A 25,412-nucleotide genomic window follows, 5' to 3' on the forward strand; every position below is an offset into this window, starting at 1 on the left:
CTTGCCTGATTGCTCTGGCTAAAACTTCCAAAACTATGTTGAATGAGAGTGGGAAGCCTTGTTTTGTTCCTGATTTTAGAGGAAAGGTTTTTATTTTTTCACCATTAAGTATGATATTAACTGTTTTGTCATATATGGCCTTTTTTTTTTTTACACAGACAGAGAGAGAGTCAGAGAGAGGGATAGATAGGGACAGACAGACAGGAATGGAGACAGATGAGAAGCATCAATCATCAGTTTTTCGTTGTGACACCTTAGTTGTTCATTGATTGCTTTCTCATATGTGCCTTGACCATGGGCCTTCAGCAAACTGAGTAACCCCTTGCTCGAGCCAGCGACCTTGGGTCCAAGCTGGTGAGCTTTGCTCAAACCAGATAAGCCTGCACTCCAGCTGGTAACCTCGAGGTCTCGAACCTGGGTCCTCCACATTCCAGTCCGACGCTCTATCCATTGAGCCACCGCCTGGTCAGGCAATACGGCCTTTTTTATGTTGAAGAACTTTCCTTCTATTTCAATTTTGAGTGTTTTTAACATAAAGGGATGTTGTATTTTATCAATTGCCCTTTCTGCATCTATTGATAGGATTATATGATTTTTGTTCTTTGTTTTGTTGATGTGGTATATTACATTGATCGATTTTCATATGTTGAAATATCCTTGTGTTCTGGGAATGAATCCCACTTGATCATGATTTTTTTAAACAAGTTATTGTATTCGATTTACTAGTATTTTGTTGAGGATTTTGCATCTGTATTCATTAGAGATATCGGTCTGTAGTTTTCTTTTCATGTGTTGTCCTTGCCAGTTTTGATATGAGGGTTATGTTGGCTTCATAAAATGTATTAGGGAGTGTTGTTTCTTCTTGTATATTTTGGAAGAATTTGAGAAGGGTAGGTATCAAATCTTCTTTGAATGTTTGGTAGAATTCACTCTTGTAACCATCTAGTTCTGAACTTTTGTGTTTGTGGAGGTTTTTGATAGTTGTATCTATTTCCTCCCTGCTTATGGGTCTATTTAGGTTTTCTATTTTTTCATGACCCAGTCTAAGAAAATTGTATAGTCCTATATACTGAAAACTACCAAGAATTATTGAACTAAATAGAACAAAATAAAAAAATATTTCATGTTCATGGTTTGTAAGAATCGACAAAGTTAAAATGGCCATATTATCTAAAACAATATACAAATTTAATGCAATTCTCCTCAAAATACCAAAGTCATTTTTAAATAAATAGAACAAAAAACTACCAAGATTGTATGGAATCATTAAAAAAAAAAAACCAAATAGCCAAAGCAATCCTGGAAGGGGGAAAATGGAATTTGAGGTATCATACAACCTGACTTTAAAAGAGCATGGTATTGGCAGAAAAACAGACATACAAACCAATGAAATAGAATCTTGAGCCCAGATATAAAACCACATATATATAAACAAAGGAGCCATAAACACACAGAAAAGAAAGCCTCTTCAATAAATGGTGCTGGGACATTTGGAAAGCCACATACAAAAGAAGAAAACTTGAGTACAGCTTTTCCCCCTGCACAACAATGAATTCAAAATGGATCAAACACCTAAATATAAGATCTGATACAATAAATCACATAGAGGGAAACAAGAAAACATAGGTACTAAACCTATATACATTGGCCATAAAGGATATTTTATTAATTTGACCCCAAAGGCAAGAGATATAAAGGCAAAAATAAAAGAATGGGACTATATCAGACTAAAAAGCTTCTGCACAGCAAAGAAGCATATAACAAAACCAATAGTCTGCCAACCAAATAGGAGGTAATATTTTTAAACAACAGCTCTGATAAGGAGTTAATATCCAAAATATATAAAGAACTCACAAAGCTCAGCAACAAACAAGCAAACATCCAATTAAAAAATGGGGAGAGGTCCTGAACAAACACTTCACCTAAGAAGATATACAAATGTCCAACAGATATATAAAAAGATGCTCATCTTCACTAGCTATTTGAGAAATGCAAATTTAAACTACAATGTGAGGTACCCCACACCTGTTAGATTGACTATTATCAACAAGAAAGGTAATAACGAAAAAAAGTTGGGGAGAGACGTCACAGTGATGGCGCAGTAGGAAGCGATACCGAAAATCTCCCCATAAACTCAACAAGTTCTTCAACCAGAAACAGAAAAACCTATCCTTGGAGTCTTCAGATGCTTCACAACACACCCGAAGGTAGGATCTAGCGAAAGATTGGCTAAATATATGGTCAAACTCTGGGGGAAATAAGGAGTAAGAAATGCTCCGCCTTCCTCTCTAATCCAAACAGGATGGCTTTCACTGAGAACTGAGAATATAGAGACTAAGGCGGGCATAGGGAGTGAATAGTTCCAGGCTGCGGTACAAACAGCCAAACCAGGCTGTGGCACGGAGATCCAAGCCGTGGAAAAACCTGGGCAATTCAAGCTAACACGCGCGCGCCAAACCCAGACAAAGAAAGACAAGTGGGGCAGCCATTTTCCATATCTCCTGGTTGGCGTGGTTAGTGGGCAAGAGATTCCTACGAACACTTCAGGGGTGGGCGCCGCCTGTGCTAACCCACAGAGAAGCAGAGTCAGAGGCCTCTGTGTGGGCAAAAAGCAGCATCTCCTAGGAGCCCCAGCGCCCTGAGGGGACCGGGCACAGGGAGGGAGCTGGAGCCAACTCCAACGGCGGAACTTTTCTGTGCGGGAGGAGGGCTTTCGTGGAGCGAGAGGCGTCCCGCCCGATCCTCATAATCTGGTCAGTGCACATGCACGCAGAGTGGGCAGGAGATTCCTCCAAACTCCTCAGAGGTGGGCGCCCGTGTTTTCCCTCAGAGGAGCAGAGTCAGAGGCCTGTGAGCGGGCCAGGAGCGGAAGCCCCAGCGCCCTGGGAAAGCCGCACGGGGACAGAGCGAAAGCCAATTCCAACCCAGTAACTTTTCCGTGTGGGCAGAGGGCTTTCTCGGAGTGAGAGGCGTCCCACCTGAAACTCATAATCTGGTCAGTGCGCACACAGGAAGAGTGGACAGGAGATTCCTCCGAACTCCTCAGAGGTGGGCGCCCGTGTTTTTCCCACAGAGGAGCAGGTCTGTGAGCGGGCCAGGAGCGGAATCTCAGGCAGCCCTAGCCCCTTGGGAAAGCCGCACGAGGATAGAGCGAAAGCCAATTCCAAAGCTCGATCTTTTCCGTATGGGTAGGGATTTCACTCGAAGTGTGACCTGTCTGGTCTGACATCCTGGTGGGTGCGCACAGAGAGTGGGCAAGAGATTCCTCCGAACGCCTCAGGAGTGGGCACTCGAGTTATCCCACACAGGGGCAGAGCCAGAGGTCTTTGAGTGAGAGGAAGCCACGCTTGATTATGCTGGCAGGTCTGACTGACTGAGCCTTACTCAGAGCCCTGTGCTTAGTGGGAATAGAGTGGGGAGTTGCCAGCTCTTTGAGACTCTTACTATCCAGGCAGAGGCAGCAGCAACCCCATAGCTGGATTATCAGGCTTCTAATTGTGGAAGGAAAGACTAGGAGAGAGGCTCCAGGAACACTCTCACAGTGAGAGATCCTCTCACTGTTGGAGCCTATAAACACTAATGAACCTCGACTGCCAACGAGACTGAAGCCCAATACATGACATTGCCATAGAGAATTATCAACTGCAAACCTCTTCCAGAGCATGCCACAGGGGCAGAACCCGGGGTACAAAGTCACCGACCAGAAAGACAGAAAAGAAAAAGCAAGACGACAACCTCTCAAAATCAAGAATAATCTGCAGATTTTATAACCTATCCCATCTTATTATATTTGTTCGTCTGTGTCTCTTTTCTTCATTCTTGATTTTTTTTTTCTACTCCAATTTGGTCATTTAATTCTCTCTCAGTCTTACTCTCGCCTCTCTTTGAACTACACTACCCATAAGTGTTACATCTCACATTATCTTTTCTTTCCTCCTCCTTTCTCTCTTTGAGGGTTGCAATCCAAAACCCCTAACTCTCTCTTTCTCTCTCCTCCTTTTTCTTTTTTCTTCTTTAAGTTGTTCCATCTTTTCTCTCTCTCTCTCTCTCTCTCTCTCTTTTCTCCCTCTATATTAGTCTCTTCCTCTCTCCTTTGTCTTCTCTCATTCAAACTTCAATAACAAACAAATTATCTTATCTGGGACTCAAACTTAAGTTTGTGGCATTTTGGAGGGTTTTCACTTCACCTTTTTAGCACATTAGCAGTGTTCCCATCCCTGGCTCTCCATTTTATCTAGTTCTTGTTCCACTAAATACAATAGTAATTTTTTAATTTTCCACCCCTTTTTCCTGTTTCCCTCTTATTCCTCTCATCATAACTCTGAGTCAGCCAACACCTAAAAACAAATCATTTTATTCTTGACCCAAATTTTTTCCTAATTTGCTTTTTGTGGGTCTATACTGCTCCCCCCTTTTTTATATATAAAAATTTTTTTCTTGTATTTTTTTTTTCTTTTTCCTTTACCCCTGTATTACTTCTCCCCAACTCAGGCCCTCCACTACAGGTATTGTTTGTTCTATTTAGTACAATATAATTCACAGTTCATCACAAGATTTTCTCAAAAAAGAGGGGAGAGGAAAGGAGAGGAAAAAAGGAGGGGAAGGAATTATTCCCTTTTTTTCCTCAAATTTTTATCTTATTTTATTTTTCTTTATTTAATGATTAATTTTTTTAAAAAAAAACGCACAATTTTTTATTTTTATTTTTATTTTTTTATCCTTTTATTCCTTATAAAATCTCATTAATACTATCAAGAAAACCACCCTCAGATGCCATTAAAGAAGAGAAAATCGAATATCATGGATACAAAAGAAAGAGAGGTAACACAGAGAGATGAGGAAAAATCTATGGAGAAAAAATTTAAGATATTGGAAACCTTGGAGTTAAACGACAGAGAATTTAAAATAGAAATTCTAAAAATACTCAGAGATATACAAGAAAACACAGAAAGGCAATTTAGGGAGCTCAGAAAACAACTAGATGAACACAAAGAGTATATCTCCAAGGAAATTGAAACTATAAAAACAAATCAAACAGAGATGAAAAACTCAATTCATGAGCTGAAAAATGAGGTAACAAGCTTAGCTAATAGAACAGGCCAGATAGAAGAGAGGATCAGCGAAATAGAAGACAAGCAACTTGAGGCTCAACAAAGAGAAGAAGAAAGAGATTCAAAAATTAAAAAAAATGAAATAGCCCTACAGGAATTATCTGACTCCATCAAAAAGAATAACATAAGAATAATAGGTATATCAGAGGGAGAAGAGAGAGAAAATGGAATGGAGAACATACTCAAACAAATAATAGATGAGAACTTCCCAAGCCTCTGGAAAGAACTAAAACCTCAAATTCTAGAAGCAAACAGAACTCCAAGTTTTCTTAACCCCAACAAACCTACTTCAAGGCACATCATAATAAAATTGGCACAAACCAACTGCAAAGAAAAAATTCTCAAGGCAGCCAGGGAAAAGAAGAATACAACATATAAAGGAAGGCCCATTAGATTATCATCAGATTTCTCAACAGAAACTCTACAAGCTAGAAGAGAGTGGACCCCAATATTTAAAGTCTTGAAAGAGAGGAACTTTCAGCCACGAATACTATACCCATCAAAGCTAACCTTCAAATATGAAGGAGAAATAAAAACATTCACAGATACAAAAAAGATGAGAGAATTTATCACCAGAAAACCCCCACTCCAGGAAATACTAAAGGGGGTTCTCCAATCAGATACAAAGAATAAAAAAAAAAAAAGCCACAAGTAAAAGCTCCAAGAAGAACATAACAAAACCAACTTTAAACTGTGACAACAATAAGAAAGGGGGGGAGAGGATGAATATTAACAGTAGCAAAGGGTGATGGAGGGCAAAAGTACTCACAAAATAGTTCGCTACAATGAACAGGGTAGGGACCCTTTTCATTACTTAATGGTAACCACCATTGAAAAAACCACCACAGAAGCACATGATTTAAAAAAGATAGCAACAGAGGAAAGATGTATGGAACACAACCAAATAAAAACAAAAGATAGAAAAACGAAAGAGAAGAATCAAACAAGGCACAAAACTAACAGAAAGCAATCTATAAAATGGCAATGAGGAACTCACAAGTGTCAATAATTACACTAAATGTAAACGGATTAAACTCACCAATAAAAAGGCACAGAGTAGCCGAATGGATCAAAAAAGAAAATCCAACTGTATGCTGCCTACAAGAAACTCATCTAAGTAACAAGGATAAAAACAAATTCAAAGTGAAAGGCTGGAAAACAATACTCCAAGCAAATAACATCCACAAAAAAGCAGGCGTAGCAATACTCATATCTGATGATGCTGACTATAAGACAGCAAAAGTACTCAGAGACAAAAATGGCCATTTCATAATGGCTAAGGGGACACTGAATCAAGAAGACATAACAATTCTTAATATATATGCACCAAACCAAGGAGCACCAAAATATATAAGACAGCTACTTATTGACCTTAAAACAAAAACTGACAAAAATACAATCATACTTGGAGACCTCAATACACCGCTGACGGTTCTAGATCGGTCATCCAAACAGAGAATCAACAAAGACATAGTGGCCTTAAACAAAACACTAGAGCACCTGGATATGATAGACATCTACAGGACATTTCATCCCAAAGTGACTGAGTATACATTTTTCTCCAGTGTACATGGATCATTCTCAAGAATTGACCATATGCTGGGCCACAAAAACAACATCAGCAAATGCAGAAAAATTGAAGTTGTACCAAGCATATTTTCTGATCATAAAGCCTCAAAACTAGAATTCAACAGCAAAAAAGAGGGAAAAAATCCCACAAAAATGTGGAAACTAAACAAGAAAGGTAATAACAAGTGTTGGAGAGGCTGTGGAGAAAAAGGAACACTCGTTCACTGCTGGTGGGAATGAAAACTGGTACAGCAATTATGGAAGACAGTATGGTGGTACTTCAAAAAATTAAGAATAGGATTACCATATGACCGAGCAATCCCTCTACTGGGTATTTACCACCAAAACTCAAAAACATTGGTACATAAAGACACATGCACCCCCATGTTCATCACAGCATTATTCACAGTGGCCAAGACATGGAAACAACCAAAATGTCCTTTGATAGAGGATTAAATAAAAAAGATGTGGTACAATACACAATGGAATACTACTCAGCCATAAACAATGATTACCTATTGCTATTTATGGCAACATGTATGGATCTTGAGAACATTATATTGAATGAAATAAGTAAATAAGAAAAAGCTAAGAGCTATATGATTTCACACATAGGTGGGATATATAACTGAGACTCATGGACATAGATGAAAGTGAACTAGTTACCAGAGAAAGAGAGATGGGAGGAAGGGATTGGAAGAAAAGGAATAAAGAGAGACAAATATATGGTGACAGAAAATGATTTGACTTTGGGTGATGGGTATACAACATAATCAACAGTTCAAATGCTATAGAGATGTTTACATGAAATTTATGTACTCTTATTGATCAATATCACCCTGTTAAAATTAATTTTTTAAATAAAATTTTAAAAGATAAACCCTGGCCTGATAGTTCAGTTGGTTAGAACATTATCTCTATATGCAGAGTACTGGTTTGATCCCTGGTCAGGGCCCATGTAGGAACAGATTGATGTTTTTGTTTCTCTCTCAACTCCATAAGTAAATTTTAAAAAGTAGAACGATCTTTACCTGATAGTTTTTATTGTGCTGTCATGTATGATGTCGCCACTGTGGTAGACACAGGATAATGCTGCTCCCTCCCAGTTCCCAGAAATGTCCACACCCTGATCTTGAAAGCCTGAGAATATGTGACCTTCCATGGCAACAGGGACTTTGCAAATGTGACTAAATTGAGGTTCTTGAGATGGAGACATTACCCTGGATTATCTGGGTAAGCCCCATGTGCTCACAAGGGACACAAAGGGGTCCCAGTCAGTGGTGAGAAATGAAGTCATGGAATTAGGAGGTTGTAGTGAGGTAGGGAGGGGTCAGGAGCCAAGGACAGCAAGCAGCCCCAGGACACTGGAAAAGGCAGGGAAGCATTCCCACCACAGAGCTACATGTGTGCCCAGCCTTGCTGATGCCTCCAAGGCAACCCTGTGAGACTGAGTGAGTACTTGTGACCTCGAGAACCGGAAGACAATACATTATGTTGTTTAAAGCCACAACACTAGTAAACCAACACAGACATATCAGCTTTTTGGGGGGTTAATGGTTGTATAATATATCCTATCACCTATTTTACTTTTAACCCATTGACACCATTGTATTAAAGTGAACCTTTGTCAACTACATAGAGCTGGGTTTTACCTATTGTTAATCCAGTGCTCAAAATCTCTGCCATTTAATTGTGCTTTCAGGACTTACATTTAATGTAATTATAAACAAGGTTGTGTGTCGGTGTCCCATTGTTTCTGCTGTTGCCTCTATTGTTTACTTTACAGTTTCCTTTCTCAGATAATATTTTTTTGCATTCCATTTTAATTTATCTACTGGTATTCTAACTATAAACCTTAGTGTGTTGCTTTTTAACTGGTGGTGGTAGGTATTATAATATACACATCTAATTTTATAGGTTTTACACAGAGATAATACTTTACCTCTTCAAGATAAATGCAGAAGCCTGACAACTGTGTAGGTCCTTCTACCCTTCATGCTTTATGTTGTCGTTGTTGTATGTGTTACATCTGCACACATTATAAAACCACCACCAGACAGTGTTATCATTTTTGCTGCTTTCAATACATATATATATATATAGCTTTCAATATACATATATATTTATATATATATAAATATATATATATATTTAAATTAAGAGGAGCAGCCCCTGGCTGGTTTCCTTGGTGGTCTGGCTTGTGGAAGTCCCAGGTTCGACTCCCAGTCTGGGCACACAGGAGAAAGGCCCCTCTGCTTCTCTCCCATTCCTTTCTCTCTCTCCCCCTCTCTCTCGTTCTCTCTCTCTTTCCCTGCTGCAGCCATGGCTCCCTTGGTTCCAGCAAGTTGACCTCGGGTGCTGAGGATGGCTCTGTGGCCTCCATTTCAGGTACTAAGAAGAGCACGGTTGCTGAGCAATGGAATAATGGCCCAAAATGGACAAAGCATTGCCCCCTAGTGGGCTTGCTGGGTGGATTCTGGTTGGGGTGCATGCAGGAGTCTGTCTCTCTGCCTGCCCTCCTCTCACTAAGAAAAAAAAAAGGAGCAAAATATGGTTTTACGTTTACTTAGATATTTTTGTTCTTTTTTTTTTTTCTTGAATTTATAAGCATCATCTAAAATGATTTCCTTTCTGCCCAAAGAAATGATCATCTCTTTTAGGCATGTCTGCTGGCAGCAAATTAGCTCAGTGTTCCTTCTTCTTAGAAGGACTTCATTTCGCTCCATTCACAAAGAATATATGGAGAAGAATTCCAGGTTCATGTTCTTGTCTCTCAGGACTTTAAAAACTTCTGACCATGATAGGTTCCTATAGGAACTCTGTAATCATTCCAATCATGTGTCCTCAGTATGTAACCTGCCATATTTTTCTATGAATGTTCTCAATTTTGCTTTGCTTATTTTGATGATGATCATGATGTGTGGTCTTGGGTTATACAGATTTATAACTGGGTTCTTTAGACATGTAAATTTATGACTTGCAACAAATTTGTGAAACAGTCAGCTCTTTAGTCCTGCAAATATATATTTTTTTCATTGGTATCCTTCTCCTTTTGCTGGAAGATCAATAACGTGAAATGTCTCACAAACCCTATGTGTGTGTTCACTTGTAAAACCTGGATTCCCTTCAATGCAAACTCTTCTTGCCCAATGCTGGAGGAAGAATCACTGTGTGAGAGGAAGAGCTATGCTCATGGGAGGGGCCCTGAAAAGTCAGAAAACACTCAGAGATTTTGAAATAGAGTAATGAGGCCTTGGCCATTGGCTCAGTGATAGAGCATCACCCCTGTGTGTGGATGTCCCCTGTTGATTCCTGGTCAGGGAACACAAGGAGAAGGAACCATCTGCTTCTCCACCCCTCAACCCTCCCCCTTCTCTCTCTCTTTGTCTCTTTCCCTCCTGGTTTGAGTGAGTTGGCCCGTTACTGAGCAACAGAGCAGCAGCCCCAGATGGGCAGAGCATCCCCCTGGAGGGGGCTTGCAGGGTGGATCCTGGTTGGAGTACAGATGGTAGTCTGTCTCTCTGCTTCCCCTCCTCTCACTTAAAAAAAAGAAGAGAGAATGTGAGAAAAAGTTGAAGCTGATGTATAGAAACAGGAAGTCAGTGAAGAAGTTTTGGGGAAAGAAAATTCACAGTCACAGGAGGGCCATGCTTTCTTTTGAAAAAGGTGATCAATCTTCTCAGCATCTCCCCACCCCTCCCTCTTCCCTGGGTTCATCCTCCCTGTGACGGCCCCACTGGCTCCTCCAGGCCCCAAGAAGAGAGTGGAGCAGCCTCCATTTCCTCACTTGACACTTCACAACCGATCCTCAACTCCACACCATTACACCCCTTGATCCCTCCTTAACAATGTCCTGAATCCATCACCAGATCCAGATGTCTTGTCTGTGTCGTCCCATCAGCCTCCTTCCTGATCTTCCCACCCAGTCCCCACCGCCTTCTCCCATTCTATCCTCTCTCCACCCCCTGAGGACTCTTCCTATAGCCAATCAGGTCTGAGCCTGCCCGCTCCACCCCCTCCACCACTTTCCATCCTCAAACACAATACACGTTGTCAATCTCACTCCCTTTCACTCTGAACCACACACAGTAACTGAGCTATTTAAGAATGCTGTGCCCTTCTCAGCTGCTCCCTTAGCTAATCTGATCCTAGCCACCTGCTTTCCTCCCTGCTGGACCAAGAAACATTCTGTCTCATCCCACTACCTGTAAATGTAGTTTGCGCTAAAGGTTTCTGTAAGGGTTATATGAGGAAACCACATAAATGACAAAATACTGATCAATATGCCATCCTGAGGCCATTTGAATGTTGAGTTTTATTGTTGATAGACTTAATTATCAATAGAGCCTGCCTCCATGACATTTTCACATAGTGGGAGCCCTTTGAAAACAGAAATTGGTTTCTACTCACTGTTGCTTAAAATTTCTCCCATTGCCTGACCTGTGGTGGGGCAGTGCATAAGACACTGAACTGGGACACTGAGGACACAGGTTCAAAACTTTAGGGTCGTCACTTGAGTGCGAGCTCACCAGCTGAGTGCAGGTCCCCTGCTTCAGCATGGGATCATCAACATGAATCAAAGGTCAGTGGCTTAGCTTGAGCTCTCTCCCCAGGGTCAAGACACATGTGAGATGCAATCAATGAACAACTAAAGTGACTAAAATTATGAGTTGATGCATCTCATCTCTCTCTCTCTCTCTCTCTCTGTTACCACAAACAGAAATTTTTTTCCATTGACTTCTAGAAGAAAACTGAAAAACTTGCATGGTGCACTAGATTCCGTGTGACCAGACCCCAACCTTCACCTGACAGCCCTCACTTCTAAGCACAGCTCAAGGTCTTTCTGGTCAAGGATGTACCCAGGCCACCACCTCAGTCTGTCCCAGAGGAGGACTTCACACAGCCAGCCTCCAAGGTGCACGGCATTCACCTGTTATTGAATTTCACTCTCTCGTTTTCTTTTATCTTCAAACTTGTAACCTCAAAACAAGACAGTAATGCACTGTCTGCATCTAAATATCTGTATGTCTGTCTTCATCCATCAGAACCCACGCGTCCAGGGACAGACTCTGTCAGTCTCAGCAGTGACTCTCAGAGCCGAGCACTGATTAGTTGGGGTCACTGCTCAGTAAATATTGCCTGGTCACCTGGCCAATGAGAGAAGGAAGAAAATTTATGTCCAGAGTCCAGGAAAGGAAAGTGACTTATCTAATGTCAAAGAGCTTCCAGAAAAGGCAGAGTCAGAATTGGAACAGATGCTTTGATAGCTCTTCTCCTGCCCTATGTCCTCTAACCTTGTGTCCTGGGACAGGTGTCACCCTCTGGATGTGGGTTTGGCATGAGGTAGAAGCAGAGCATGTGGAGTCTGGTGAGACTCAGATCATCTGAAAGGTCCCAGAGCTTGCTGTCTGCTATGGCCCATCCTTCAGGGAGGGGCCACTTCCCTTCCTGTGGGGCCACTGAGGAAGAACTCATGACATGTCACATTGAGCCTGGACCCTGTCACACTGCATTGGTCTCTGTCTTACCAGACTCTGTGGATTTCATACATTGTCTGCTCACTGGTGACCATGGGAGGAAGCAGCATGACCCCAACCCTCACTGCCCTTCTCTTTCTCGGTGAGCTCTGGGGAAGGGTGAGGGATGGGCTCCCCTCTCTTCCCAGGTCTTGATTCTGATAGAAACCAGGACTCAGGAGGCTCTGTGAGGGCAGGACTTCTGGGAAGGGAGATGTGCTCAGCCTCAGACCTGCCCCCAGTGCTCAGGGCCCAGCCAGGCCTGGAATTTTTGTGTGTATGAAGGGGACAGTGTTCACAGGGAATCTTTTCCAGGGCTGTGCTGGTGCCCGTGGGACCAGGTGCAGGCAGGTGAGTCCTCCCCCAGACATCTGCTTCAGCACAGTGACCCCCCCCCCAGGCAGCTGGGGAGCAGAGGGTTTGTAATAATAGTGACCAATCTGGGAGGGGCCTGGAGCAACATCTGGGAAATGGAGGGGTGAAGGGATCCTCTGACATTTCAGGTCTGATTCCTTTCCAGGGCTCCTCCCCAAACCCTCCATCTGGGCTGACCCAGGCCCCAGGGTCACCAAGGGGAGCCCTGTGACCATCTGGTGTCAGGGGTCCCTGCAGGCTAATGCCTACAGTCTGTATAAAGAGAACATCACTCACCCCTGGAAAAACAGTGTCCCACCAAACCCCAGCAACAAGACCAGCTTCCTCATTGAATCCACGGACTCACGGCATGCAGGGCTGTACCAGTGTGCATATTCCACCACTGAGAGCATATTGTCAGAGCCAAGTGAGCCCCTGTTCCTGGTGGTGACAGGTAAGGGAGACACCAGGTCTCCTCCCCACTGTGGGCTCCTCCTCAGGGGTAGATGGAGTGGAGGGTGGTCTCAGGGGGACCTCACCCCTCACCGTCCATACCTTGGCCATGTGGAGTGATTGTCTCCTTTAACACAGATCCCCCTTCTCCCTCAGGAGTGTATGCTGCACCGTTCCTCTCAGCCCAGCCAAGTCCTGTGGTGGCCACAGGAAGGCACGTGTCCTTCTCCTGTAGCTCACAGAACACATCGGGCACTTTCCATCTGCTGAAGGAGGGAGGAGCTGACCCTCCCCGACACATGGCATCCACGACTCAGGCTGGGAAGGGGTCCCAGGCCGTCTTCCCTGTGGGCCCCATGGGCACCTCCCATGCGGGGACCTACAGGTGCTATGTTTCTCCCAGCTCTTACCCCCATGTGTGGTCACAGCCCAGTGACCCTCTGCACATCCAGGTCACAGGTGAGAGGACAGACCCCTCTGTAACCCCATCTGTTTTCTGTGCCCAAAATGACTGACCTAAGCTGTGTTCACAGTGTAACTGTGCGGCCAGTACCGCTGGACATTTGGGGTCAGAACCTCAGATTAGATGCTAAGGGAAGAACCAGGGAGAACTCCCACTGCAGCTAGTGGGTGATAGGGGTGTGTGTTCCAATTGCCACTGTCCCCTTCCCCCAGGTGTGCACAGAGAACCCTCCCTCTCAGCCCAGCCTGGGTCACTGGTGCTGCCTGAAGAGAGCCTGGCCCTCCAATGTCACTCAGAGTCCAGCTTTAACAGATTTGCTCTGACCAAGGATGAAGGGATCACACCTCCCCAGCATCTGGATGGGCAGCCCAGCCCCAACTTCCCCTTGGGCCACGTGAACCAAACCCACGGGGGTCAGTACAGGTGCTACAGTGGACACAGCCTCTCCTATTCATGGTCGGCCCCCAGTGACCCCCTGGACATCCTGATTACAGGTGAGGGGACCTGCCCTGCCCCGTGTCCTGTTGTCAGCTCAGGGCTTTGTGCCCCAGGTCACCCTGGTGGTGATGGGGCCCAGGAGAGGGTCCTGGAGTAGAGGCTGAGATGGGGCAGTGGTCTAGGGGGAGAAAGTGAGAATGGGGGAAGGATAGGCATGAAAATAAAGGAGACCCACCCAGAGGGGCTGAGAGGAGCTGACAGGCAGCCACAGAGAGAGTCACTGGGGAAGGACGAGGTCACTCAGCTCAGGGGTCAAGGGCATGTGGGGAGGGGTGACTACACATCACAACCTCCTCTCCCCAGGAATGTACACAAAACCCTCCCTCTCCGCCCAGCTGGGATCCTCAGTGACCTCGGGAGATAACGTGACCCTGCAGTGTCGCTCTGAGGTCTGGTTTGACACCTTCCACCTGCACAGGGAGGGGTCACGGGATCCTCCCCAGCACCTTCGTCTGCAGGACACGTCTGCACCCTCTCAGGCCACCTTCACCATCAGTGCTGTGACCTCAGGTCACAAGGAGACCTACAGGTGTTATGGCTCAAACAGCACCTCCCCCTACCTGCTGTCACACCCCAGTGACCCCCTGGAGCTGGTGGTCTCAGGTGAGGAGACCCAGCCCCACATCTTATTCCCAGGGGACCTTTGAGCTGGAACTTAGTGAGAAGGTCACAGAAGGAGGGTCAGCAGGGAGAACCATCACTGCCCAGAGGGATGGGAAGTTTCAGAACTCCTCCCTTCCTGCCTCACTGTCACCTCATCCCTGAGATGCAGACATGTTCCTGGGGGGCAGTGGGAGACTTTGGAGGACCAGGCTGACCAAAGGAGAACAGGCCAGAGACGCCCATCCCGACCCCTCCAGTCTCCTGTCCTTAGGGCCTCACCCAGAGAGAACAAGACACATTTGGGGACAAGCAGAGGCCATGGTTCCAGAGAGAACAGAATCACCTGCTCTGACACGGCTTATCTTCCAGAGGGGCTGGGGGCCAGAATACATTCTGGGGGGCCATGGAGCCCCAGGACTCAGTGGCTGGCAGGTGACAGGTGGGGAGGTCATGGCAGAGGGAGATGCTATGGTCCCACCCAGGGAGGAGCAGCCGGGCTGAAGTGGGGGAAAAGGCATCTCCCTCTTCTCATCCCCCATCTTGACCCCCAGGAGGCTCTGAGCACTGGTCCCCACCATGGAGTCAGGTCCTTGAGAGTCTGTGAGAAAGAGGTGGGGGACAAGGTCAGTTCCGGTCTTAGCTCATCCACTTCCTGTGTAACGGCCTGAGAAAGTTCCTTCTTCTCACTGAGATCCATTTCTCCAATTGCAAAAGGCAGAAGGGGGCCAGGACACGGTGTGTGCACATGTGTAAATGGCTGTGTATGTGGGCTTGTGTGTGTGAATGTTTCTGTTTGCTTGTGTTCATCAGTGTGAATGTTGGGGACACAGGCAGTAGTGCCTGAGCTCTCCTCTGTAAGCCTTCTGAGGGGCAGCCATGGAGTTAGTGAAAGAGGCCATACCCCTGGTTCAAACCACAGTTCAGCTGATATTTAAAAATTTTGCAAGAATATTGTAATGAGGGTAGGCCAACCATTATTTTTGCATTTTTGTTTTTCAATCAAAATGGGGTAACAGATTGACATAATTTCCTACTTGGCTCATGAATATTATCATTTGGGGGAACTCCCTCTGTTTCTTAAATATTGAAACCTACAACTGTGGACTTTCTTGAAGAGTGTATGATATGCATTGAGGTTGTCTTTTGGGACAATAATCACATGATTCGCCATCAATCCATGAATTCTTACCACACTTTCTAGAGTTTGTTTGAAAGGAGAGAGAAGATGATGACGTCCACCCCCCCCTTTCTGGGCTCCTGACCTGACTTGACTCCACTTACCAAGATTATGAGTCTCAGCCTCCCTTTTCCCCTGGCCTCTCCCTACATCCCACAGACAAGACTTTATTCCTTATTGAAGACCTGACTTGACCTTCCTGGGACCTGCCTCCTTATCACATGTTTATTTATACAGTCTCTCTCTCTCTCTCTCTCTCTCTAAATCTATCACTTTATACACACACACTCACACAGACAATATTTATTGGTACACAACAGTATATGTACACATACAGGATAATATATAATTTTAGAATTTATGTAGGAGAGGTACGTAAAACTTAAATACAGATATATTTTTATATTTTATAATATATGATATATACTGTTTATGTGTTTTATATGCATTTATATACATATATAGATTGTTACACATATACAGGGTGGGGCAAAAGCAGGTTTACCATAGTTTGTATAAAAAATACACTAATTAATAAATAATAACACTGAATAAACAATGTCACTTGTGTACTCAAAACTACAAAACCGCTTTTGCCAAATCTGGGATTTACAACTCTATTAATTCTAAATCTATGTATCTACAAATATTCATCCATTTACTCTTATTGTTCATCTGGTAAGTCTACGTACCGTTGTAGGTATTTATTAATATATAGAAAAGGAATTAATAAAAGATTAAATAGATGGCCCAGGCCGGGTCATTCACTTGGTTAGACCATCATACCAGAGCATAGAGGTTGCTGTTTAGATCCCCTGTCCGGACACATACAGTAACAGATCAATGTTTCTTTCTCTCCCTCCCCCCTCCTTTCTCTCTAAAATACATAAGATCAACATCAAAAACTTCTTTAAAAAAATATTAAATAGCTGAAAATTTCCATGTGACAATTAAAATGCAGACCCCAGAGAGGAGGGACCTGGGTGGGTGGGGTGAAGGATACGCAGCCCCAGACTGTCACCCCTGTGCTCATGACATTCAGGAGCCCTGACACCAAACTTCCTCCATGGACCCTGGATCCCAGCTGTTGAAAACGTGGGATCTCTCTGCTGTAAAGGATTAAGCTTATGAGGTCTTGAGTCTCCGACTGAACACAGAACACACAACTCTTCATTATTTCTGAAGTGAGACCATTCTTTCACTAATCCTGAGCTCCTGGTCACAGCTAACCCTTATGACCGTGACTCAGAGCAGGTTCTGAATTCAGACATCACAGGGAGGCTGGGGTCAAGAAGTGGGAGCCCAGGGTGGACAATCAGACCCTGGAGATTTGGGTCTGCCTTGACCACGGTGACCTCAGTATTCAGATTGTCTTGCTTCCCACCACCCAGACTACACAGTAGAGAACCTTATTCGGATGGCCGTGGCTGGACTGATCCTGCTGGTCCTTGGGGTGCTGCTGTTTCAGGCTCGACACAGCCCAGGAAGGACCCACAATGCAGCCAGGATGTGACCACAAAGGGACCAATGCAGTGTTCAGAGAGGTGGAGCCTTGGAGCACATGCGATGGCCCAGGAGGTGGTGAGAGAAAGTCTGGACCACAGTTGGGGACACTGTCTGCTGAGACTGTCCAGGGGAGAGGCTGTGATTGGGGTGCAGGGAACGTGTGCCATGTTCCTGTGGAGGATGCCTCCTCCACCCACTGGGAGCCTCCCTCCCTGTCACCACTGACTCTCCCTGACTGTCCTTCCGTTCTCACCCGTGACACAAGGGTGGGCCCACATGGCTGGTTTGGATGTACATCTATACACCCCTTCATGGCCAACCACATTCACATCAACAAACTGTGGTATCTTCAGAGCACCGGGATCTTATCCAGCCGTAAAGAACCAAGCACTGACTCCTGCTACATTGTGGGTTATCGGAAACATGCAGCTAAATGGAAAAGAACATGGACAGAAAGGATCACATATGCTGTGATTCCATTAAAATAAAATTTCCAAAAGAAAGAATCCCATAGAAACAAGAGTCAGATTTGTTTCTCCGGGGCTGAGCTGGAGGACGGTTTGGAGACTATCTGGTTTAAGGTTATTGGAGGGTTATAAAAATTTCTTGAAACTAAAAAGAAGTTGTTGTTGAGACACTGTGTATTTGCTACATGCCATTAGATCATATTCTTTGAAATGCTGAATTTCATGTAATGTGATTTTATGTAAATTAAAAAGAAAGCCAGTAAAACAGACGTGATTTCATAAAGATCTGTAAACAGTTCAAATGCTATACAAATGTTTACCTGAAACCTATGTACTCTTACTGAGCAATGTCATCCCATTAAATTTAATTTTCTAAATAAAATTTTTTTAAAAAAGAAGTTGGGCATTTGATAAAATACAACACAACTTTATGTTTAAGACACTCAACAAAATGGGTATAGAAGGAAAATATCTCAACATGATAAAGGCCATATATGATAAACTATCAGCCAACATCATATTAAATGGCATAAAACTGAGGACTTTCCACCTTAAATCAGGAACAAGACTGGGTTGTCCACTCTCTCCACTCTATTTAACGTGGTGCTAGAAGTTCTGGCCAGAGCAATCAGACAATAGAAAAAAATAAAAGGCATCCATATCGGAAAAGAAGAAGTAAAGGTATCACTTTTTGCAGATGATATAATCCTATATATCGAAAACCCCAAAGACTCCACAAAAAGATTACTAGAAACAATAAACCAATACAGTAAGGTCGCAGGATACAAAATTAACATACAAAAGTCCATAGCCTTTCTATATGTCAACAATGAAATATTAGAAAACAAACTCAAAAAAATAATCCCCTTCACGATCGCAACAAAAAAAATAAAATACCTAGGAATAAATATAACAAAGAATGTAAAGGACCTATATGACGAAAACTACAAAGCATTGTTAAAGGAAATCAAAAAAGATACAATGAGATGAAAAAATATTTTTGTTCTTGGATAGGAAGAATAAATATAATCAAAATGGCCATATTACCCAAAGCAATTTATAAATTTAATGCAATTCCCATCAAAATTCCTATGACATTTTTTAAAGAAATGCAACAAAAAATCATCAGATTTCTATGGAACTATAAAAAACCCCGAATAGCCAAAGCAATCCTAAGGAAAAAGAATGAAGCTGGGGGCATTACAATACCTGACTTCAAACTATATTATAGGGCCACGACAATCAAAACAGCATGGTATTGGCAGAAATATAGACACTCAAACCAATGGAACAGAATAGAAAGTCCAGAAATAAAACCACATATAGTCAAATAATTTTCGATAAAGGGGCCAACAACACACAACGAAGAAAAGAAAGCCTCTTCAACAAATGGTGCTGGGAAAACTGGAAAACCACATGCAAAAGAATGAAACTCGACTACAGCTTGTCGCCTTGTACTAAAATTAATTCAAAATGGATCAAAGACCTAAATATAAGACCTGAAACAATAAAGTATATAGAAGAAGACATAGGTACTAAACTCATGGACCTGGGTTTTAAAGAACATTTTAGGAATTTGACTCCAAAGGCAAGAGAACTGAAGACAAAGATAAATGAATGGGACTACATCAGACTAAAAAGTTTTTGCTCAGCAAGAGAAACTGACAACAAAATAAACAGACAGCCAACCAAATGGGAAATGATATTTTCAAACAACAGCTCAGATAAGGGTCTAATATCCAAAATATACAAAGAACTCATAAAACTTAACAACAAACAAACAATCCAATAAAAAAATGGGAAGAGGACATGAACAGACACTTCTCCCAGGAAGACATACAAATGGCCAACAGATATATGAAAAGATGCTCATCTTCATTAGTTATTAGAGAAATGCAAATCAAAACTGCAATGAGATGCCACCTCACACCTGTTAGATTAGCTATTATCAACAAGACAGGTAATAGCAAATGTTGGAGAGGCTGTGGAGAAAAGGAATCCTCATTCACTGTTGGTGGGAATGTAAAGTAGTACAACCATTATGGAAGAAAGTATGGTGGTTCCTCAAAAAACTGAAAATAGAACTACCTTATAACCCAGCAATCCCTCTACTGGGTATATACCCCCAAAACTCAGAAACATTGATACGTAAAGACACATGTAGCCCCATGTTCATTGCAGCATTGTTCACAGTGGCCAAGACATGGAAACAACCAAAAAGCCCTTCAATAGAAAACTGGATAAAGAAGATGTGGCACATATACACTATGGAATACTACTCAGCCATAAGAAATGATGACATCGGATCATTTACAATAAAATGGTGGGATCTTGATAACATTATACGGAGTGAAATGAGTAAATCAGAAAAAAACAAGAACTACATGATTCCATACATTGGTGGGACATAAAAACGAGACTAAGAGACATGGACAAGAGTGTAGTGGTTACCGGGGGTGGGGAGGAGGAGGGGCCCCAGGAGGGAAGGAGGGAGGGGGTAAGGGGGAGGGATAGGGACACAAAGAAAACTAGAGAGAGGGTGATAGAGGACAATCTGACTTTGGGTAATGGGTATGCAACATAATTGAATGACAAGATAACCTGGACATGTTTTCTTTGAATATATGTACCCTGATTTATTGATGTCACTCCATTAACATTAACATAAATTTATTTATAAAAAAAAAGAAGTTGGACCATGTTCCCATGAATTGATGGGAGGCAGGACTCTCACCAGGTCAGAGATGCCCTAAGGGCCTTAGTGCTTAGGGATCAACCCAGTGATGAAATTCTCAACTTCACTCTTGAGTTTGGCTAAGTATAGGATCCAAGATGAGAACCATCATTCCTGTATCCTCTAACTCTGTGCTCATCAGCCATTCAGCCAAGGATGTCCTATATCTCCTTGTTCACCTTGTAAGATTGGGGGAGGGGGTTCAGAGTTTCAAAGTAGACCTTTTTACCAAAAGATTCATATCTGATGTCTTAATCAGGTCATGTAAATCAGTGGTCCCCAACCCCCGGGCCGCGGACCGGTACCGGTCCATGGGCCATTTGGTATTGGTCCGCAGAGAAAGAATATATAACTTACATTATTTCTGTTTTATTTATATTTAAGCCTGAACGATGTTTTATTTTTAAAAAATGACAAGATTCCCTCTGTTACATCCGTCTAAGACTCACTCTTGACGCTTGTCTCGGTCACGTGATGCATTTATCCATCCCACCCTAAAGGCCGGTCCATGGAAATATTTTCTGACATTAAACCGATCAGTGGCCCAAAAATGGTTCGGGACCACTAATGTAAATGACATCAGATTGAGACTCTTTACATCTCTGGTGCTGCCGATTCTCCTATCAATTCTGAATGGTGAGGTTTTACAATTTTCTACAATTAAAAAAAAGAGGAAATAGGAGAAGGTACTGGCTCAAAATAGATGGTTAATGAATGTTTCCTCAAGTCTCTAATTAAAACCAGTGAATTGTCTCCAACTAGTACTTTTGCCCAGTGCATGAAGACAGAATTCACAGTATCAGATAAAGAGTTGTTGCATGGGTACACAACGCAATCAAATAGTTCAAATGCTGTAGAAATGTTTATCTGAAACCTATGTACTCTCATTGGTCAATGTCACCCTGTTCAATTTAATTTTCTAAAGAAAAAAGAAAAAAAGTTGTTGCATCATAAAGAAGAGGCCAGGAAAGGCAGAAATAACTCAGAGGATTGAGGAAGTGCATTCCTGCTTACAGAAACAAGGAAGTCAGAGAGAGGAAGTGTTAGAGAGAAACAGGCTGCACACCCAGGCCAGACAGGGGGGGGGTGGTTCTCTCTATGAGTCAGTTGACGTGTTGTAAACTTCTCCCCAAGACTCCTGCTCCTCTTGAGGCTATAGCTCTTGTGACAGCCCCATTGGCTTCTTCAGTCACCTAAAGCAGAGAGTAGAAGAGCCCTCAATTCTACACTCTCTCCCTCACACACAATGAACAAATCCCACAGTTCTCACTCTGAGCCCTTCTTTCTGTGACCAAGTTCACCTCCACAGTCAAGCTCAGCTGAAGACTCAGGACATCTTCTTGGTGCAACCCCTTCTAGCCTCCTTTCTGTCCTCCCACAGACCATTATTACCACCTGAGGTGTTTTATTCTCATGACACAAACTTACCTGTCACTGACCAACCCCTGCACAAAACCTTTCCACGGGTATCCACCTCACTCCAGCAACATGTAAGTATCTCCAAATGCATTCCATGTTATTGGAGGTCAGGTTGAGATAAAATTATTAGTCCTAGCAGACCTAACTCTTCTCTACAAACCAGACTTATCCCAGGGAACCTCCTACCCTCCCCAGACACACACACAACCTGAGTTACGACCACACTGTGTCTTCTCATGGGCACTTCCTGAACCAATCTGAACAGAGCAGAATTTTTTGGAAACTTCTTAGACCAGGATAATGACAAAGAAGTCTTCCACTGCTTCTCACTTAACTGTGCGTGTAGTTTTGCTATATGGATTGTGTAAGCCAGTGGTAGTCAACCTGGTCCCTACCGCCCACTAGTGGGTGTTCCAGCTTTTATGGTGGGTGGTAGCAGAGCAACCAAAGTATAAATAAAAAGATAGATTTAACTACAGTAAGTTGTTTTATAAAGATTTTTTTCTTCCAAACAGTGAAAATCTGACATAAAGTACTTGGTAAGTAATTATTATTATATGCTTTAATTTGCTGTAACTCTGTTTTATAAATTTTATAAAGTTACTTTCCTACTTTATAAATCACCATTACTGTGGAACTGGTGAGCGGTTAGGAAATTTTACTACTAACAGATACAAAAGTGGGCGGTAGGTATAAAAAGGTTAACTACCCCTGGTATAAGCTTTTATAGGAAATTCTCTGAAGTCCCTTGAATACTGATCAGCTCATCACCCAGTGGGTTGTGATGCTGGAGTTTTATCACTGTTTATTTTCCTTAAAGTCCTCCTGTGGTCTATACCCCATAGGGTATATCTTCTCAAACCAGCATTCTGTTCACATATTCTTTACTGAACATTTTCCGTGACCTTAACGGTATAACCCAGGAGTCCCTGCAGGGAGACCCTGAGTGACCAGGACCCAGCACACCCTGATGACTGACAGTTTTCAGAGTAACTCCTCCTTCTGGTTGAGAGTGCCATTCTCTCTCCACCTTGTGCTGACCTTTGTCCTGTCCTTGTCCCTCCTTCACCAGCTGGTCCCCACACTCCATGACTAAAGTGCTAAATGTCTACCGGTTATTGATTTTCTCTGTCCTTTGTTTTTCTTCTTCTCTACAACTCACCAAAACTATAGCCACATTATTCATTATCTAAATATCTGTATTGTCTGATGTTATTATCACTGTTCCATGCACCCAGAGGGGGTATCAGTCACCTACCCCAATGAATCTCATGCCTGGACAGGAAACTGCTTAGTTAACATCAGTCGCTTGCCAGGATGGTGAATGGGTGGAAAAATATATGCATTTACAGGGTCTCAGGACAGATAAGTGAATTGACCAAGGTCACACAGCTTCCGTAAAGGAAGATTCCGTGTTGGAATGGAAAGTGAGTTGCACGAAGTTCTTCCCTGCATCCTCTACCTTCCTGTTCTGGGACATGTGGATTTGGTTTTGATATAAACTGGCAGCAAAGCATGTAGGGTCTGCTGAGAATCAGCTCTTGTTTAGAAAGTCCCGGAACCTGATGTCTACTCAACCCATCCTTCAAAAAGAGCAGAGTACAGCTGTTGAGAAAACCATGACATGTCACATGGGGAGCCTGGCCCTTCTAACACTAATATCTCAATCAGTCCTCCCATGCTCTGTTGACTTTATATATCATCTGCACCACTGTTGAATGTGGGAGAAAGCAATATGACCCTGACCCTCAAAGGGCTTCTCTGCCTTGGTGAGCTTTAGGAGAAGAGTTGGGGATCCCTCACCTCCCAAGTCTTGGTCCTAAAGGAGCCTGGTACTCAGGGGGCTCAGTGGGGGCAGAAGTTCTCAGCCACAGATCTGCCCCCAGTGCTCAGGGGCCCTCCCAGGCCTGGAGCTTCTATGTGTGGGTAGGGGAATGGTTCCCACAAGGACTCTTCCAGGGCTTTGTCAGGTCCCGTTCGACCAGGTACAGGCAGGTGAGTCTTCTCCCAGACCTCTTGCTTCACCAAAAGACCTCTCTGGACACATGAAGTGAGCACAACAGGTTTTGGCTGATTATGACAAGTCATAGAGGGACCTTGGAGTGTCAGCTAGGAAGATGAAAAAGAGAACAGCACCCCTGATATTCTGAGTCTGATTCATTTCATAGAATCTTCCCCAAATCCTCCATCTGAGCTGAACTAGGCCCCATGGTCAACAAGGGGAGCCCTGTGGCCATCTGATGTCAGGGACTCACAAGTTGATGCCTATTGTTCATATAGTGAGCCAAGCTCTGACCCCTTGCATGTGAGGATCCCACAGGACTCCAGCAAGAAGGCTGGGTTCCTCATTGAGCAATTGAGCTCATACATTGCAAGATGATATCAGTTCAGTGTGCATATCACATTAGCAGAAATGGATGCTCATGGCACAGCGACAGGTAAGAGGGAAGAGTCAGGCTCCTCCCCATTGTTGTCTTCTCCTTACAGGCACAGGACTCAAAAGTGTGGCCTCTGAGAGACCTCACCTCTCCTAGTCCACACCTGGAGCATATGACGTGATTGTCCCCTTTAACACAGATCACCCTTCTCCCTCAGGAGTGGATGCTGCTCCCTTCCTCTGAACCCAACCAAACCCTGTGCTGGTCTTAGGAGGGAACGCGTCCCTCTCATGTAGCTGACATTTCACATCAGGTCCTTTAGAGCTGTTGACACATGGGATCCAGGACCCATGCTGGAAGGTGGGCACAGGCCATCTTCCCTGTGGGCCCCGTGAGCATTTCCTATGGAGGGACTTACACATGATGTAGTTCTCCCAGCTCGTACTCTTATGTGTGGTCACAGCCCAGTGGTTTTCTGCTTCTTGAGGTCATGGGTGAGGGGACTCACGCTCGGCCTCAGCTCTTTCCTGGGACCTAAATGACTGACGTACGGTGTGTGTTGAGTGCAGACCTGGGGATTCTACAGGGTCAGTGACACTGGTCTCCCGGAACCTGAACCACAGGTGGGAGTCTTAAGGAGGGACCAGTGAGAGCACTCACTGCAGCTCATTGGTCAATGTGGAGTCAAGACATTGCTGGGTATGTGATGGGAAGATACTGAAGAGTGTGAAAGAAGAAATGAAATTAAAGGTAACATGAAGGAGGAAGGACAGAGTCACTTCCTTCTCTGGTTCCAGATTCATTCAACATTTTGAGTCTTCAGACCCTCACTCACATGAATAATCATCATGTCCACTGGGGACCAGAGGTCTGTTAGCATAGAAGAAACAGAGACTCCAGCAGGTGTTTGCTACCTTCTTATTTTATCCTTCAATACAACAAAGATTTCCAAAAGGGCTTGTTTCCTAAACTCCTCAAGATAGAGGTGATGACTTACCGAAGAGTCCTTGTATCTCAAACAATTGCGATAATTGTTGCCTGTTGTGGTCAGTGTGAGAGAAAATGCATGAAGGGGAGGGTGCCCAGCTCAGGCGGGGAGAAATGAGCAGACTCCACTCCTGCCTCTGTCCGTGGTGCTGATTCTAGGGCCCCTGAGAGTCATCC

At 43.6% G+C, this 25,412-nt stretch overlaps 1 protein-coding gene across 1 annotated transcript in view; it reads left to right on the forward strand.

Moving 5' to 3' along the window:
• LOC136330146 (leukocyte immunoglobulin-like receptor subfamily B member 3) overlaps positions 1-18,067 on the forward strand; it is a 29,357-nt gene extending 11,290 nt beyond the window's left edge. The window contains exons 11-17 of the mRNA XM_066266651.1: positions 12,172-12,299; positions 12,512-12,547; positions 12,717-13,004; positions 13,160-13,462; positions 13,679-13,960; positions 14,268-14,567; positions 17,136-18,067. Coding sequence (XP_066122748.1) covers positions 12,172-12,299; positions 12,512-12,547; positions 12,717-13,004; positions 13,160-13,462; positions 13,679-13,960; positions 14,268-14,567; positions 17,136-17,257 — 1,459 coding nt within the window. The 3' untranslated portion in view covers positions 17,258-18,067. The remainder of the gene's footprint in view (positions 1-12,171; positions 12,300-12,511; positions 12,548-12,716; positions 13,005-13,159; positions 13,463-13,678; positions 13,961-14,267; positions 14,568-17,135) is intronic.
• Positions 18,068-25,412: the final 7,345 nt, after the last annotated feature.

This window comes from Saccopteryx bilineata, chromosome 3, assembly GCF_036850765.1.
Source record: "Saccopteryx bilineata isolate mSacBil1 chromosome 3, mSacBil1_pri_phased_curated, whole genome shotgun sequence".
In the NCBI taxonomy this organism is placed as follows: domain Eukaryota; kingdom Metazoa; phylum Chordata; class Mammalia; order Chiroptera; family Emballonuridae; genus Saccopteryx; species Saccopteryx bilineata.